This window comes from Coenobita brevimanus, chromosome 15 (assembly GCF_032717465.1).
Source record: "Coenobita brevimanus isolate Jiangsu-jjx chromosome 15, ASM3271746v2, whole genome shotgun sequence".
NCBI lineage: Eukaryota > Metazoa > Arthropoda > Malacostraca > Decapoda > Coenobitidae > Coenobita > Coenobita brevimanus.
The window spans coordinates 35,335,172-35,354,446 of NC_136968.1; the positions used below are offsets into that span (position 1 = coordinate 35,335,172).

At 41.5% G+C, this 19,275-nt stretch overlaps 1 protein-coding gene across 1 annotated transcript; it reads left to right on the forward strand.

Moving 5' to 3' along the window:
* On the forward strand, nucleotides 1–12,532 carry Apt1 (Acyl-protein thioesterase 1). Its single transcript, XM_080265580.1, has 7 exons — nucleotides 1–233; nucleotides 5,493–5,524; nucleotides 9,367–9,432; nucleotides 9,682–9,729; nucleotides 10,451–10,697; nucleotides 11,105–11,269; nucleotides 12,156–12,532. The coding sequence occupies exons 1-7, from the start codon at nucleotides 165–167 to the stop codon at nucleotides 12,204–12,206; spliced, it is 678 nt and encodes a 225-aa protein (XP_080121706.1). The 5' UTR covers nucleotides 1–164; the 3' UTR covers nucleotides 12,207–12,532.
* The last annotated feature ends 6,743 nt before the right edge of the window (nucleotides 12,533–19,275 follow it).

A 19,275-nucleotide genomic window follows, 5' to 3' on the forward strand; every position in this document is an offset into this window, starting at 1 on the left:
GTGCGCAGTGTACGGCGCAGAGGCCGAATGCGCTTGAAGGCTGTCCACACGGTCGCGGAAATCTCTCCTCATTTTCCAGTTTTTTTCCTAATTTTTCCGTACATGTGAGGTGTGAGGGGCGGCGGGGCAGGGCAGGACAGTGAGGGAGGCGGCCTGGGTGTTGTATGGGCAAGAGTTCCTCCAAAATGGCCGCACCAGTAGTAGTGAACGCCACCTCCAAACACACAGCCACGGTGACTTAACTTGAGATCATCCCCTTTACTCTGTTCCCTATAATTAGTTCAGCTCATTTAAGCTACCCATATTCATTTGTGCATGCCATTCACTATTCTGATTTTAATTTTACTCTAGCTACCTTTTAACTTGCATATTTTTTCCCAGTAGTCCTTCGAAGCGGCTTTTTTTGGCCCAATTTTTGTATAGCCTGTTCCTGCAACCTAACTTTCGTATGATTTGGGGAGGATTTTTTGTATTGCACTTAGGTATACTATTAGACACAAGGATCTTTTATTTTTGTTAATTGTATATATCCTTTTGACAACTTGTAGAGGGACTTATTTCAATTTTTACATTTGACAACTCGTACTGGGAAGAAAAAAAAAAAAAAGCTTCAATAATAAGACCATTTCTTCTGCCCAAAGCAACATTTCTTTCTGTAAACATCCAGTAGAGAACATCAATTACCTTTTAATAATTGTGTTTACCTTGAACATTTTATCACACTTATACTATACTTATAGACATTTGGTTTCATTTAATATAGCTGTTTATTGTGGTGGAAATGGATGTCACAAGCATGTTTGAATTTCTAGTCCTGTCAATTAAATAAGCTCCCTAACACCTCTCCTTACTGATTATTTTTGGATATGGTTGGCTAATGTAGTTTTATACATTATTTATGCAGAGTTTGGTGATATTAGATTGATTTCAGTAACATAGATGAGGATGGCATGGTGTCATAAGCAAAATAAATCATCTACAGAGAGGTGATAGGGGACATTTTAACTGATGAGAATGCAGGCGTAGATGTGCATTGTGTGAGGTGAATTAGTTATTGGCCCATATTTTTGGTTAATGAAGCTCCCTAACACCTTTCCCCAAGTGATTTATTTTGTTTATTACACCTTACTGCCCAGTTCTGTGTTATATATATCTCTCCAATATCACCAAACTCTGTCAAGATAATGTACAAAAGGATATCCAGCCATATGCAAAAAATAAATCTGTAAGGAAGTGGTGTTAGGGAGCTTCCTTTCCCGATGAGATTACTTGCCAATGTGTTTAGGCTGTGGTAATTTGTGTTTGTGACTAGTGTTGATGATTATAACTTTTCTTAATCCATATCGCTGTTACTTGTTATTTTAAATTATTGGCAAACCTGATTATGTTTAACCAGGAGAAATACATTGCGTATTCACTTGTTTTCCCTGCATGTTTTATATATTTTTTGTTTTCTTTATGTTTCTGTTAATTTCTTGTATGGTAAACGATGTCAGAAGCATGTTTGAATTTCCCCAATCTCATCTCTGTTTTTCTGTTCATTTTTGTTATGGTAAATTATTGTTTATTGCTGCTCTTCTTTTCCTATTGTTTATATCAATGTCCATTCCAATTCAGTCTTGTTTTGCATCTCAGCTTAATGGCAGACTTCTGAAAAACTTACATCAACTGAAATTTATGACGAATGCTGCCTGCCAAACTGTACATATTCATAGCCTAGCCTTACCTAACCAAAACTAACTTAATCTAACAAAAATATATCATAGCCTAACAAAAAATATTGTAACCTAACCAAGACTAATTTAATAAAACAGGTATATCCTAACCCAGCCAAAAATAACCTAAACTAACCTATCATTACCTAAGCAATCTGACCTAACCTAGACTAAATAAAACAATAAATCCTAGCTTAACTAGAAGGAACCTAACCTAACCCAGTCTAACCTTACATAATCCATCCTAACCCAGTCTAACCTTACATAATCCATCCTAACCCACTCTAACCTTACATAATCCATCCTAACCCAGTCTAACCTTACATAATCCATCCTAACCCACTCTAACCTTACATAATCCATCCTAACCCAGTCTAACCTTACATAATCTATCCTAACCCAGTCTAACCTTACATAATCTATCCTAACCCACTCTAACCTTACCTAATCCATCCTAACCCAGTTGAACCTTGCATGATCTATCCTAACCCACTCATACCTTACATAATCTATCCTAACCCAGTCTAACCTTACATAATCTATCCTAACGTAATCTAACTGTACTTATTCTAGCTTAACCCAGTCTGACTTAACCTAGCCAACTGCCACTTAGTCACACAGGCTGAAAAGGAAAAATCAAGTGAATATCAGTACATCTACATAGCATTTAATAAGTGTCTGCCATTACACTCAAGAAACGAAATGTTCAGTATTGGTTATGCCGTAAAATATCAGTTATCTGTTGTCGCAATATCCGGCCCAGTGCAATATCTGGTGTTGTGGGCTTTGCTCTATTAAAGCAATATCCAGTGAAATTATGCAATATCTGGCACCGAAACAAGATGTAACTGGTGGTTCTATGCAACATCTGGGATTGAGGTGCATCATCTGGCTTGTAATCGGTAGCCAGCCATCGTGTTACCGTACTGTATCATTATTTTATTGTATTTTATGCTTAGACTGACTAAGAGGGTGTATGTAGGTGAGGTGGAGGGAGGGAGAGGGAGAGGTAGACCGAGGATGAGGTGGAGGGATGGAGTTGAGTGGTATATGAGGGAGGGGGGGGTGAGTTGGGGGGAGGGTAGTCAAATGGTGGGTGACAGAGCGACTTGGAGGCGTTTTGTCTGCGGCCACCCTTTGCGGGATTAGGGCGTCGGGCTATAGATAGATAGATAGAGATTTTATGCTTAATTTTCATCTCTTACTCATGGGAAAGTTGTTAGGATAGAGGTTCGAGACGGATAGTAATGCAGTACAGTACAGTACAGGTATCTGGCTCAGCGCTGAATATTGAGCCAATGGGGGGTACTGTGCAGTATCCGGCAGTTTGCTTTTAACCGGCACAGGGCCTGGTTGAATGACACAGGATAATTGAGAGTTTTCTGTATTTACGTTAGGTTCTTATTTATTTTTAAACGAGACTCAGGGCAGGAAAAGCCAACCGGCCCACTTTATCTATCTATCTATCTATCTATCTATAGCCCGACGCCCTAATCCCGCAAAGGGTGGCCGCAGACAAAACGCCTCCAAGTCACTCTGTCACCCACCATTCGACTACCCTCCCCCCAACTCACCCCCCCCTCATATACCTCTCAACTCCATCCCTCCACCTCATCCTCGGTCTACCCCTCCCTCTCCCTCCCTCCACCTCACCTACATACACCCTCTTAGTCAGTCTTTCATTCTCCATTCTCTCCACTTTATCCTGCCTGTTTTTATAAGCAAATTTAGTGCCGATTGCTGTTGATGGTTTTTTATGTATTAATGTATCTTTATGCTCGTTCGTGCTTCAGTTATTTTATCTTCATGATCATTTCTGCTTCTCTATGCACATTTTTGATTCAGTTAATGTAGCTATGTGGTTAATCATTTTTTTTTTTTTTTTTTAAGTACTGCCTCTGGTTTGCATGCTCATCTCTGTTTATGTTCATGATATATTGCATTTACCTTACCAGCAATGTACCGTACTTGTGCTCGTTAATGTTTATACATGTTCAGTATGGTTATTAATATGCCTAGTTCTGTATTCTTATGCTCAGTGTAACACCAGCTAATGTATCTTTATGCTAGGTTTTATTTGTTAATGCTTATGGTCTTTTATATGTTTATGCTCATGGGTGCTTTTGGTAATGTATCAAGTGGGGTTGGTGGAGGATTAGTGTGCCTCCCTGTAAAACAATTAACTCTAAGCCCTTGGCCACCCCGTTTGGGATACATGGCGTCTGGCAATGTATGAATGAAAATCTTTACGTTCAGGTATGCTTATGTACTGGTATGCTCAGTATGCTCACAGCTAATGCATCTGTGCTTTTGTATGTACGCTCAGTGATGCACAAGCTAACTTATCTCCATACTTAGCTTTTTGTAAGTATATGCAGTGTTTATGCTAAGTATTGCTCTAGTTAATATCTCTATGCACAGTGTTAGGGAATGTGTCTCTATGCTTAGTGTTAGAGAATGTGTCTCTATGCTCAGTGTTAGGGAATATGTCTCTATGCTCAGTGTTAGGGAATATATCTCTATGCTCAGTGTTGGGGAATATATCTCTCTGCTCAGTGTTAGGGAATATATATCTCTGCTCAGTGTTAGGGAATATATCTCTCTGCACAGTGTTAGGGAATATATCTCTCTGCTCAGTGTTGGGGAATATATCTCTCTGCTCAGTGTTAGGGAATATATCTCTCTGCTCAGTGTTAGGGAATATATCTCTCTGCTCAGTGTTAGGGAATATATCTCTCTGCTCAGTGTTAGGGAATATATCTCTCTGCTCAGTGTTAGGGAATATATCTCTCTGCTCAGTGTTAGGGAATATATCTCTCTGCTCAGTGTTGGGGAATATATCTCTCTGCTCAGTGTTAGGGAATATATCTCTCTGCTCAGTGTTAGGGAATATATCTCTCTGCTCAGTGTTAGGGAATATATCTCTCTGCTCAGTGTTAGGGAATATATCTCTCTGCTCAGTGTTAGGGAATATATCTCTCTGCTCAGTGTTAGGGAATGTATCTCTCTGCTCAATGTTAGGGAATATATCTCTCTGCTCAATGTTAGGGAATATATCTCTCTGCTCAGTGTTAGGGAATATATCTCTCTGCTCAGTGTTAGGGAATATATCTCTCTGCTCAGTGTTAGGGAATATATCTCTCTGCTCAGTGTTAGGGAATGTATCTCTCTGCTCAGTGTTAGGGAATATATCTCTATGCTCAGTGTTAGGGAATATACCGTATCTATTCTCTGTGCTACTTTATATATCTGTGCTCAGTGTTATTCCAGGTTATTTGTCTTTGTGCCTGTAATATGTTCAGTAATTATTTATGCTCAGATTATATATAGCCGTCTGGTATATATCGTTGTCAATAAAGGGAGCAGAGGTAGGAATAGAGAGACATAAAGGGAGTAGATGTGAGAATAGAGAGAAATCAAGGGAGCAAAGGTAAGAATAGGCAGAGAAATAAAGTAGAGGTAAGAATAGACAAATAAAGGGAGTAGAGGCAAGAATTGAGAGAAATAAAGGGAGTAAAGATAAGAATAGAGAGAAATAAAGGGAGTAAAGGTCGTGAGTCTTGAAAATCGCCAAGTGGAATGCAAAGCCCTAATTAGTGTAGGTCATTAGTGGAAATATACATTGTACTCTCTCTCTCTCTCTATCGCCAAGTGGAATGCAAAGCCCTAATTAGTGTTGGTCATTAGTGGAAATATTGTATACTCTTTTTTTTTCTCTCTCTCTCTCTCTCTTTGTGTAGTAGTGATTGTATGTGTTAATGGATTTTCATTTTCCAGATCATCTTTCTTCATGGACTGGGAGACACTGGGTAAGTTTTTAATTTTTGTATTTTATTATTATTATTATTATTTTTTTTGAGGGGGGAGCTGAGAATTTTTAGATTTGGATATTTTTTCATATATTTAGTTATTTATTATCTCAGACTTACAAGGAAAATGTCTTCATATTTTTTTTATGCAGGATACTCTCTCTCTCTCTCTCTCTCTCGGATTTTAGCACTAGGTTCTTATTCTCTCTCTCTCTCTCTCTCTCTCTCTCTCTCTCACTCTCAGTGGTATATCAACACATATCCAATTAACAACCATTAGGCAAGAGAGATAATATTACTGATAACCTTATGGCAACATTAGAGAGAGAATTATCACACTAAGATTATCAGTAATTTTTTTTTTGTATATGGGTGAGAATTTGGAAGCTCCCTAACGCCTTTTCCATAGCTATTTAATTTTGGATATGGCTGGTTAATATTGCCTTACATGTTATTTATGCAGAGTATAATGGACATGTGGAGAGAATGGAGAATGAAAGACTGACTAAGAGGGTGTATGTAGGTGAAGTGGAGGGAGGGGGAGACCGAGGATGAGGTGAAGGGATGGAATTGAGAGGTATATGAGGGAGGGAGGAGTGAGTTTGGGGGGGATAGGGCGACATGGAGGCGTTTTGTCTGCAGCCACCCAGGATTAAGGTGTCTGGCAGTAGATAGATAGATAGATAAACAATGTTGAAACTCCCTAACACTTCTTCCTTAGCAGTTTATTTTTTGGTATGGGTGGTTGATATCATTATGGACATTATTTATGCAGAGTATGGCAGTGTTAGAAAGATTTATGTTGGACAGAAGAGGACGGCAAGTTGTAATAAGCAAAATAAATCACTTAGGAAGAGGTGTTAGGGAGCTTCTGTAACCAACAAGAATATTTTTACTCTTATTATCCTTAAAAGACACATCATGAAGTTAAAAAAAGAAAAAGAAAAAAGGTAGGTTACATTACATTTCATTAGGTTAGATTACATTATATTTCATTAGGTTAGATTGCATTACATTTCATTACATTAGGTTAGGTTAGGTTACATTATGGTACATTACATTTCATTAGGTTACATTACAGTACATTACATTAGGTTACATTACAGTACATTACATTAAGTTACATTACATTAGGTTACAGCACATTACATTACAGTACATTAGGTTACATTACAGTACGTTACATTAGGTTACATTACAGTACATTACATTAGGCTACATTACAGTACATTACATTTCATTAGGTTACATTACAGTATATTACATTAGGTTAGATTACAGTACATTATTAGGTTAGATTACAGTGCATTAGGTTACATTACAGTACATTATATTATATTAAGTTGCGTTTGGTTGTATCGCATTAAATTACACTAGGTTTGGTTACATTACATGAGGTTAGGTTGGGCCAGGTTCCATTACATTAAATTACATTAGGTTAAGTTAGATTCACAAGACTAATGTACAGGAGAGAAAAACAGAGTGGATGGTTGTATTTCTTCCCCTCTTGCGTGTGTGTTGCCTGTTCTGCTTTAATCCCTGCCTATCCCTATTTCTGGATCGCACCCACTCGGCTTATCTCTTATTTAGTGAAAAGTAGGGGTAGGGCGATGGGCGGAGAGTGTGGTGATGGTGGTGGCGGTGGGTGATGATGATGATGGTGGTGGTGGGTGGTGATGATGATGATAATGGATGGTTGTGGTGATGAGTGGAGTTTTTTGTGATGGGTGGAAGTTGTGGTGATGATGGTGATGGTGGTGGTGGTGATGATAATAATGGATGGTTGTGGTGATGAGTGGAAGTTGTGGTGATGGGTGGTGGTGGTGGTGATGATGATAATAATGGATGGTTTTGGTGATGAGTGGAGTTTTTTGTGATGGGTGGAAGTTGTGGTGATGGGTGGAGATTGTGGTGATGGATGGAGATTGTGGTGATGGTTATGATGGTGGTGGCTGTGGGTGATGATGGTGTTGGTGATGGTGATGGCAGTGGGTGATGATGAGGATGGTAATAGTGATGGCAGTGGGTGATGATGAGGATGGTGATGATGGTGGTGGCTGTGGGTGATGGTGATGGTGATGATAGTGGATGACAATGATGAGGATGGTGGTGGCTGTGGGTGATGATGATGGTGATGGCAGTGTGTGATGATAAGGATGGTGATGGCAGTGGATGACAATGATGAGGATGGTGGTGGCTGTGGGTGATGATGATGGTGATGGCAGTGGATGATGATGGTGATAGTGATGGCAGTGGGTGATGATGAGGATGGTGATGATGGTGGTGGCTGTGGATGATGATGAAGGTGATGGCAGTGTGTGATGATAAGGACGGTGATGGCAGTGGATGATAATGATGGTGATGGTGGTGGCTGTGGGTGATGATGATGGTGATGGCAGTGGGTGATGATGATGATGGTGATGGCGTGGGTGATGATGATGGTGGTGGCTGTCAGTGATGTTGATGATGGTGATGGCAGTGTCTGATGATAAGGATGGTGATGGCAGTGGGTGATGATAAGGATGGTGATGGCAGTGTGTGATGATAAGGATGGTGATGGCAGTGGATGATAATGATGAGGATGGTGGTGGCTGTGGGTGATGATGATGATGATACCGGGTTATACAAACATCCCTCAGTCCCTCCCTATCCCCAGAAAGGAGAATGGTGGATTGCAGGGGGAGGGCAGCTTCAGCCTTCAGTCCACTGGGTTCACATTTGACATAAACCTAGTAGTGATGGGACAGTGAAGGTGTGGATGATAAGTTGGATAAGGATGTGGATTGTAAGTTGGATAAGGGTGTGGATGATAGGTTGGATAAGGGTGTGGATGATAAGTTGGATAAGGGTGTGGATGATAAGGTGGATAAGGGTGTGGATGATAAGGTGGATAAGGGTGTGGATGATAGGTTGGATAAGGGTGTGGATGATAGGTTGGATAAGGGTGTGGATGATAGGTTGGATGATAGGTTGGATAAGGGTGTGGATGATAGGTTGGATAAGGGTGTGGATGATAAGTTTGATAAGGGTGTGGATGATGGGTTGGATAAGGGTGTGGATGATAGGTTGGATGAGGGTGTGGATGATAAGTTGGATAAGGGTGTGGATGATAGGTTGGATAAGGGTGTGGATGATAAGGTGGATAAGGGTGTGGATGATAAGTTGGATGAGGGTGTGGATGATAAGGTGGATAAGGGTGTGGATGATAAGGTGGATGAGGGTGTGGATGATAAGGTGGATGATTTGGGAAAGGGAGATGGTGGATGGGTGGATTTACAAACAGGGAAGAACAAACGTCATACACATCTTGGCCTGGTACTGTCACAATATTAGCGATCCGATTTTGACAAGACCCACACTTGGATTGAACTTTGGGGTGCCATGGAGAAAGAGAGAGAGAGACAGAGACAGAAACAGGCAGAGAAGAGAGACAGACAGACAGACAGAGAAAGAGAGAGAGAGACAGAATGGAAGGTGAATGGAGGAGGAGTAGATTAAAAACTGATAATTCAGAAAGGAAATGGAAAGAGGAAGAAAGAAGTGAAGGAAGAATGAGAGAGAGACTGTGTACCGGTATTGTCAGTGTGCGATCATAATATTGTGACGAGAGCAGAATGAGGAGGCTACGGACATTTGTTTGGGAATGTACCTCTACCCATATTGAGGTGAGAAGGGTGAGGATGATGGTATTACAGTGGAGTGAGGATGATGATGATGATGATGATATTACAGTAGAGCTAGGGTGATGATGATGGTATTACAGTAGAGCTAGGGTGATGATGATAATAGTACAGTGGACCTAGGGTGATGATGATGATGATGATGATGATTACGTTTTGCAGGCATGGATGGGCAAGTGCTATGGCTGCAATTGGCTCACCACACATCAAGTTCATTTGTCCAACTGCGTGAGTATGAGGACTTATGTAGTAGTGGTAGTAGTAGTAGTAGTAATGGTAGTAGCAGTAATAGTAGTAGAAGTAGTAGCAGTGTGGTAGTAGTTGAAGTTTATTGTGATTGTGAAGACTAAAGAGTGTTATAAGTTTACCAGATGGGGTTTACGGTGTTGATGATGATATTCTTTGCTATATTGGTGTGAGTTGATGCATACTTTCCATTTTAAAGCCATCTCAATAACCTTTTCCTTCATCCCACAGTCAGGTGATGCCAGTAACGCTCAACGCTGGTTTTCGCATGCCTTCCTGGTGAGTTTTATTTATATATTTCATTATTTTTTCTAATGCAATAAGGATGTTCACTCTCGTCTTGAATGTCAGGACCAACTTGCCTATCCCCGGGCTCCTACGCTCGTCATGGGGCAACGTAGGATTGGATGATGGATGGATGAATTAGGATGTCTGGCTGTAGATAAGTAGATAAAAGGAACCCAAGGCCAGAAGCTCACTAGATTGTTCCCTCCAAGAAAAAATAAAAAAATACCAGGTAGCCAAATTCAAGATCCATTCATTTTGAGATGCCTGGACACACTGGAAAAAATAAAGAAATACCAGGTAGCCAAATTCAAGATCTATTCATTTTGAGATGCCTGGACACACTGCATTTAAAAGACTGGAGGTTGTAGACAGTGAGTGCATAGTGGAGGGTGAGAGGCCTGGAACATAATAACAATCAGTGACATTTATTGGGTTGACTCGTGTGTGTAGGTAGTGTGAATTGCAGAAGTGTGGGTGTTTGTGCAGGTGAGGAGTCAGGAGGAGTGGAGAGGTATATGAGAGTGGGAGGTGTGAGCTGGGGGGAGGGCAGCAAAATGGCGGGAGACAGGGCGACATGGAGGCAGTTTGTTTGTGGCCACCCCTTATGGGATTGGGGCATCTGGCTATTGATAGATAGATAGACAGATAGATAGAATATTTTGTGTTATGTGCCACCCTGCTACATACGCCCCACTCCTGCCCCTCTCTCTAGGTTTGATCTGAAGTCCTTGGATGTGGATGGGCCGGAGGATGCCGAGGGGATCCGAAAGGCACGCGACGGGATCCACCGGCTGATTGACGAGGAGGTGAAGGCCGGCATCAGTTACGACCGCATCCTGCTGGGGGGGTTCAGTCAGGGCGGCGCCTTGGCACTATACTCCACCTTCACTCACACCAAAACACTGGCTGGCGTTGTGGGACTCAGCTGCTGGTTGCCCCTTAGAGACGAGTTTCCCCAAGTGAGTGTATTTACATTGCTCGTTCTGTTTCCCTTGCTGCTTCCTGTTAAAGAATCCTCATGTTCAGGTTGAGTTAGGCCTGTTAGATCACATAGTTAGGCTGAGTTAGATCAGATAGTGATGACGATGATGACCAACCAAATCCTTTTTCTGACAAGCAAGTTAAGCAACGTTGGGTCTGGTTAGTACTTGGATGGGTGACCGCCTGGGAACACCAGATGCTGTTGGCATAACGTTCTCCCTACGTGTCAGGTGGGGTTGGTGGAGGATTAGTGCCCCTCCCTGTAAAACAATTAACTCGAAGCCCTTGGCCACCCCGTTTGGGATACATGGCGTCTGGCAATGAATGAATGAAAGTTAGGAATGTGAGGAAGATGACGATAACCCGCTCCCTCTCCTCCCCCCAGGCGGCGATTAGCAACACAGGGTCGCCAATTCTGCAGTGTCACGGAGATTGTGACCCCATCGTGCCGTACAAGTTTGGTCAGATCACCAGCCAGATCATCAAGAAATTTGCCGGCAACATTGAGTTCAAGACCTACAGGGGCATGATGCACTCGTCATGTGAGGAGGTGAGCAATGGGGAGAGAGAGACATTGAGAGAGGGAGGGAGAATGCAAGAAAGATGTGTTTTAGAGGGAAGAGTACGGGTGAGAGAATGTGTGTGAAGGAAGTGTCTTAGAGAGAGAGGGAGGGAATGAGAGAGAGAAAATGTGTGAAGGAAATGTTTGAGAGAGAGACAGAATGTGTGAAAGATATTTTAGAGAGAAGAGTAAAAGTGAGAGAAAATGAATGAAGTTTGCTGGAAACATGTGAGGAGGTGAGAGAGAGAGATAGGGAGAGAGAGAGAGAATGCGTGAAAGATGTGTTTTAGAGAGAAGAGTAAGGGTAAAGGTATGAAGGAAATGTTTTGGGAGAGAGGGAATGAGACAGAGAAAATATGTGAAGGAAGTGTTTTAGAGAGAGAAAGAAAGAGAGAGGGAGGGAGGGAATGAGAGAGAGAGAGAGAAAATGTGTGAAGGAAGTATTTTAGAGAGAGAGGGAGGGAATGAGGGAGAGAGAGAGAGGAGGAAGACATGGTAGCACGAGGGTGGGAGGTATGAGATATGGGTGGAAGGAAGGATGAGAGAGAGAATGAAAGGTGAAGAAGAGTAGTAGATTAAAGTTAAGAAAGGAAATGAAAAAAGAAAGAAGTGAAAGAAGGTGAGAGAGAGATGAAAGGTGAACAGAAGAGAAGCAAGTTAAGGTTAAAGAAATAAAGGACAAATGAGCTGGGAGTAGGGCAGTGAAATGGCAGGGGACAGAGTGACATGGAGGCGATTTGTTTGTGGCCACCCCTGATGGGATTAAGGCATTGGCAATAGATAGATAGATAGATGGACATTCAAATTCTTATAAATGGAATGGAATTACTAATCTATTTTTTTATTATTATTATTATTTTTTTCTTTCTTGCAGGAAATGGCAGACATAAAGAAATTCGTCATCCAACATCTGCCTCCTGTCTAGTGTGGGGAACGGAGGGGTGAGGGAGAGGAGGGAGGAGTGGAGAGAAGATGGAGGAAGATTGGAGAGAAAAAGAGGAAGAACCAAGAGGAAGAAGAATGGAGAGAGAAAATATAAACAGATGAAGAATGGAGAGAAAATGTACACAGGTGAACACTGAAGAGAAAAAGGGAAGAAGAATGGAGAGAAAATGTAAACAGTGAAGAATGGAGAGAAAAAGGAGGAAAAACGGAGAGATAAAGGAAGAGTGGAGAGAAAATGTAAACAGATGGAGGAAGAACTGAGAGAAAAAGGGAGGAAGAGTGGAGAGAAAATGTAAACAAATGGAGGAAGAAGGGACTTTAAGAATGAAGAGAAAATGTAAATAATTGGAGGAGGAGTGGAGATAAAATGTAAATAAAAAGAGGAAGGGATATATAATGAAAAAATTAATTAACAGGGGATGGATGAGAATTTGAGAGAGAGAGAGGGAGTGAGAAGGTGATTTTGGAAATAAGAAATAGTCAAAGATATATATAGGAAGAGACCAATAAGGTTAAAATATATAAATGAATAAGGAGAGGAGGGAGGGAGGCAGGGGGGGGGGCCCAGGAGATACAAGGAGAGAGGAGAGAGAGAGAAAAGAAGAGAGGGAGAGAGAGAGAGGGGGAGGGAGTGGAAACCAAAATTCAAATGTAAAGAAGAATGAAAAACTATTACGTAAATAACAGAAATGACCAGCCACCCCCCAAAAAAAAAATAATTAAATAAGATCACTAGAAAAATGGTGCATAAAATCATCTGGCAGTAGCAAGATGTAAAAGAGAGAGAGAGAGAGAGAGAAATTGTCCCATACGAGGTGGAAACTGCTTGTTAAGTTCGTAAGAAAGACCGTAAGACCAATTAAACCCCTTGTATGTGAGGATCCTTTCTAGATTTTACAGTAGTTCATATCCATCTACTTCGTATCTATTTAGTTAACCTTTAATTCTACCTCTTCCATCTCTACCTCTTACCTTTCCCCTCTCTACCTTTTACCTTTCCCCTCTCTACCTCTTACCTTTCCCCTCTCTACCTTTTACCTTTCCCTCTCTACCTCTTACCTTTCCCTCTCTACCTCTCACTTCTTCCCCTACCTCTTACCTTTCTCATTTATGTCATTTATAAAGGCTCCAGCATGTATACGTTGGCCTTGGTCACCTAATGGCGGCTGTCCACGCTGTTCAATCTCTGGCAGCCTCCCAATTGAGTCCCATATCCCTGAGGTCACACTAGGTGCCAGGTCTTTTTCAGTCTGCCTCTTGCAACCCTGCCCTTGAGATTCAACAAGGGCATACTGTGTCTCCTCCTACCTTTGCTCTTCCTGCCCTACATGGTATTATTCAGCTCCGGGTGTTGGTAAAGGGTTTAGGTGTGGTGTATACAAAGACTTGCCAGTAATGACAAACGGACCAAGTATGTTAAAATACAGTATGTCTTTATTATAAGTTGCCAGCTTTTACGGTGCTTTATTGCTGAGGGGTTCATGGCGTTATGCAGAAAAAAAAATTAGTCTTGGGTTCCCTTTCTTTCTGTCAAGCTGCTTTGCCATTTTCTTTTTCTTTTTTTTTTCTTTTTTTTTCATATTGTTTGTAAAGGCTGCAGCGTGCTTGTATGCGTCGGCCTTGGTCACCTAATGGCAGCTTTACACGCTGCTCAATCTCCGGCAGCATCATTTGACTGGTTGATGGGTGGAAAGGTACAAAGATTTCACTGTCTGTTGTGGTTGATTTTGGAAGATTAGGTGGCTGGCCATGTGGAGAGGTTGGAGAGTGAGAGACTGATGAGGAGAGTGTATGTGAGTGAGATGGAGGAGGTGAGAGGGAGGGAGAGGCCAAGGATGAGATGGAGGGATAGAGTGGAGAGGTATATGTGAGAGGGGGGGATGAGCTGGGAGCAGGGCAGTGAAATGGTGAGAGACAGGGTGACATGGAGGTGATTTGTTCATGGCCACCCGTTACAGGATTAAGGCAATAGATAGATAGGTGGCTGGTGGTGTCACAGGATTTCCTTGTATTTATTGTGCAAAATTGAAAATACTCAACTGCATTCTCATCAAAGAATTCTCAGATAAACGTTACCTCAAGTACAAATTCTTAGCGACAATCGGGTGTTTTATGTTGTGTTTTTATTCAGCCATCAACCAGTCAGCCGTGTGGGAAAAAATTACGATGTTTGGATCCTATGCATGGCTTATAATAGGGACCGCCTGTTTCATTTCTGACTAAAAACGTAAGTATATATGTTTTGGTAGTATTGGTAACTCTGTGCATAGGTGTTTTAATTTATGTTATTTTCTGTTTAGCCATCAACCAGTCTGCCATGTTGAAAAAAAAAAAAAATTACAATGTTTGGATTCCATGCATAACTTATAATAGGGACTGCTTGTTTATATGACTAAATATGTAAGTATATTTGTTTTCATAGTATTTGTAACTCTAGGCTCTGTTGGATGTGGACCCTGTGGACTGCAGGCTGAAACTCCTCTCCTGGAAGTCCGCCATTGCTCTTTTGGGGGCTAGGGAGGGAGATCAGGGTTGATTGGATAGGAAGACAGGGAAAGGGCACAGTTATATCAGTGCCACCACATAATATCTCTTTAGCACACATTATTTTGGTCATGAAATACCACGAGTTTAGCCATGTAGTTGCTGGAATTATTACCCTTAGCTTAATACCATCTTTTGTTTAATATACCAGACTGAAGTGGTATTAACAGGTGGATTAAGTTAGCACACATGTTTTGGTCATGAAATACCTTGAGATAGCCCAGTAGCTGCTGTAATTATTACCCTTAGCTCAATACCATCTTTTGTTTTATATACCAGAGTGGAGTGGTATTAGGAGATGGATTTAGATACTGTTTGCCTATACCAGACTGAAGTGGTATTAGCAGATGGATTAATTTACATACTGTTTGCCTAATGTACCAGACCAAAGTGGTATTAGGGGATGGATTTAGATACTGTTTGCTTAATATACCAGACCAAAGTGGTATTAGGGGATGGATTTAGATACTGTTTGCCTAATATACCAGACCGAAGTGGTATTAGCAGATGGATTAATTTAGATACTGTTTGTCCTTATGTTTATATTATTGGTCTCCGTTGTACAAAATATTCCTTCTCAGTAAAACAGAATCGTCCCACAATGTTGTACCAAAGGGTGTGTAGAGGTGTGTGTAGAGGTGGAGGGGTTAGTGTGTTGTTAGGATATGTAGCAATGTGTATTTAGGAAATGTCGTTAGTTGGATGATGATGATGATGATGATCGTTAGTTGGAACACAGACTCGTTAAAGAAGTGTGCAGTAATTAGCCGTGGAGTGATGTTTTATTCTTGCTGTTGTTGATGTTGTTGTTGTGGCGTCGGATGTATCGGAATCAGACCCAAGTGGACTGCTGATATTCTACTCCTGTTGTCCACCATTGTCCTTTTGGGGGATAGGGAGGGAGTTTGAGGGAGATGTGTATAACCAGGCAGTGGAGCTACCTGGTTATATCAGTGCCACCACATGAAGGTCTCTGTCTCTCTCTCTCTCTCTCTCTCATTTATAACCGGGCAGTGGAGCTACCTGGTTATATCAGTGCCACCACTTGAAGGGTTTCTGTCTCTCTCTCTCTCTCTCTCTCCAACAACAAGAATAAAACAGAGAGGGTGGTAGTGAAGGGGTTAAGTTTTTGTCTATACCTTTATTTATCCAGCCTGATGTTAATGTCACCTTATTTTCCCATGTGTTTTACCATATGCAGTACAAGCAATAATATATAACAGTAAAGGTTCACTAGATCGGATTTTGCTTTTATCGCACCTCATACCTACCCAACGCTTTCTTAACCCCTTTACCTTGAGTGACTTATCCTATGCTGAATATACACTACTGTAAACCCTGGTCTTTCACGAGGGTTGTGTCGCATGGATACGTTTGTGAAAGTTCGTGCAAAATAGTGAAACCTGTAAGAGGATGCTTCCACAGTCAGTGTAATGAACAAAATATACTGAGGTGGTTTGGCCATGTGGAGAGGATGGAGAGTGAGTGACTAATGAGGAGAGTGTATGGGAATGGGTTGGAGTGGGGAAGAGGGATGGGGAGGCCAAGGATAAGATGGAGGGATGGAGTGGAGAGGTATATGAGAGAGGGGGGTGTGAGCTGGGAGCAGGGCAGTGAAATGGTGGGGGACGGGGGGACATGGAGGTGATTTGTTTGTGGCCACCCATTTTAGGATTAAGGCGTCTGGCAGTAGATAGATAGATAGACCAAAATACCTTTTATATTGCTGCAGAGCCTCACCAGACATCATGTGAGGAGGAGTTGGGTTAAAGTGGCCGTGCTGGAGTTATGCCTATTTATCTGTGTATAGAAGAACGCCATAATCTCGTAAGGTGTGGCTGTTTTGAGTTAGCCACCTGAAAATAACTGGAGTGATGTGGGTGGAAGTCAGTATGAGGTGTGTTGGTTCAGGTGTCTATGTATGTATCTATTGCCAGGCCCCCTAATCCTGTAAGGGGTGGCCACAAACAAATCGCCTCCATGTCCCCCTGTCCCCTGCCATGTCACTGCCTTGCTACCAGCTCACATCCCCCCTCTCTCATATGTGTGTTCAAGTGTGTTTTGTGAATATCATGTGACCTCCAGGATAAGGGACTGAATAGGGAGGCTGCCAGAGATTGAGCAGCATGGAGAGCCGCCATTAGGGGACCAAGGCCGATGCATGCAAGTATATTGGAGCTGTTAGAAACGATGCAAAGATACTATTTTCACGGGATGGAACTGGGTCGTGAAATTCAGTGAGCCTTGGTTACGTGAAATTCAGTTACGAGGGACGCATGAGTCTCCTTAGTTACTAGTGAAATTGAACCTCAGGTCTGACTACACTTGGCCATCAGTTGATCTTAAGGGGTTAGGGATCTTTGTCAGGTTAGAGGAAATGGTGGTAAAAAAGATGAGGAGGGTGGCTGGTCTGAGAGAGAATTGGAGAGAGAGGAGAATGGGAGGGAGGGAGGGAGGGAAGGGGAGAGAGAGGAAGGGAGGGGGAAAAAGAGAGAGAGAGAATGGAACAATATGCCCTAGGAAGAAGGGTTGAAAGAGGAAGTGAAAGAAATAATGAAAAAGGAGGAGGAAGAGGGAATACAGGAAATGAAAAAGAAGTACTGTATCAAAGAAAATGAAGAATTGCAAAGAGGAGAGAGAGAATGTGAATTTAGGTAGATAATAGAATGAAGAGACAGAAAGGAGATAGATGATAGAATGAGGAGGAATAGAAAGGAGATAGAATGTTTAAAGATAGAAAGGAGATACTAAGAGCAAAGAAGAAATAGAAATAAGAGTGAATTAAGATAGAATAAAGAGACGAAGAAGATATGAAGGAGGATGAAAGAAGGTGAAGAGATACTGTGAAGCCAAGATTATAACAAAGATATTACCAAAGGAAGAAATGGAAGAGGAGAGAGAGAAGTGTGGAGGAAGAAAGAAAAAGAAACAAAGAGAGAAGAAGGGAAGAAGCAGAACAGGAAAGAGAAAGTCTGAAGAAAGGAAGATGGTAGCATGAAGAGAGAGAGGATTCACGAAGAACAAGAACACAGAACGAAGCAAAAAGAGAGAGAGGAGGGGGGGGGGATGGAGAAAGTTAGGAAGATCGTAGAATGAGGAGAGAGAGTAGATACAAAGAACAAAGGAAGAACGAAAATGGAAGAACAGCCAAGGTAAAAAAGTAACATAAAGACATAGTAAGAAAATAAAGATTAGAATAAGTGAGAGTGTTGAGGGAGGGAGGTGAGAGAAAGAAAGAAAGGAGATACGAAGGGAAATGATAGAAAGAAGAATAAGTGAGAGTGTTGAGGGAGGGAGGTGAGAGAAAGAAAGAAAGGAGATATGAAGGGAAATGATAGAAAGAACGAGAGAAAGAAATGAAGAACAAAGGAAAGGATAACAGGCCAAAAATAAGGTAATGAATGATTAATAAGGAGTGAATTCTGGTAAATAACATAGGTAATAATAAAGGAAGGAGGGAGTCATTAGATTTTAGTATATGGTAGAATATTTTTTTTTTTCCAGCATAACACCAGGGGCTGTGTGATGGAGGGGGTGATTATCCAGTTATTGTTTAGTAATTATCGTGTTTAAGTTTAGCCTGGTAATAATCCCCACCTAGGATAATTGGGATATAGGTGAGTTTTGTGTGAATCATCTGTTCTATTTCTATTTGTTTAGCCAAATGCCATAATCTGTTAAGGGGTGGCCGTTTGTCTTTGAGTTAGTTGCTTTACAGGGAGGGGCACAAACCCTCCGCCAAGCCACTTGTTGACACGTAGGAAACACGTATGGGTTGGTTACATGGTTACCACCCAGCGTTGTAAATGGTTACATCTATTTACATAACACCAGTAGCCTCCGTCAGCCATATCCCTTGACGGATCCCACAACGCACTATACTGTTTCGGTATTTTAAGCATACGCCTCTTTGTATGTATCAGCAAGTGGGTTGGTGAAGGGTTATTGCCCCTCCCTTTGAAACGACTGACACAGAGGACAAATGGCCACCACTCACAGGATTAAGGCATCTGGCAATAGATAGATAAATAGGTAAACTTCTGATTTCAAAATTCCATCTCCTGCACATAGTTATCATGACAGGTAAATCTTGAAACAACATCAGATTCTGAGCTGCAACTCCAGAAGCACTGCAGATTTTTGTCCTTAATGCAGAAAAGTATATCAATGAAAGTCCACCTGATGTGTTCATGAGGGTAAGTGTGCTCATCAGGGGTGGGACTCTCAAAGGTGTTTACAATGGATCAAGTGATAGTTATTGGATCAAGTGATAGTTATGCAAGTGGGATGTGTTAGTGGAGACTGCTTGGGTAATGGAAACTCACATAAAAGATTGGGGGGGAGGGGAAAGAATTGCAAAACTTATAAACCGAATGAAAAATAGAAAATGCAAAACCCTTGTAACAGATTGAAAGAAAAGGATTGTGAAATTCATTTAATGGATTGAAAAGGATCAGAAAACGCTTATAACGGATTGAAAAAAAAGGATCGGAGAATTCGTATAA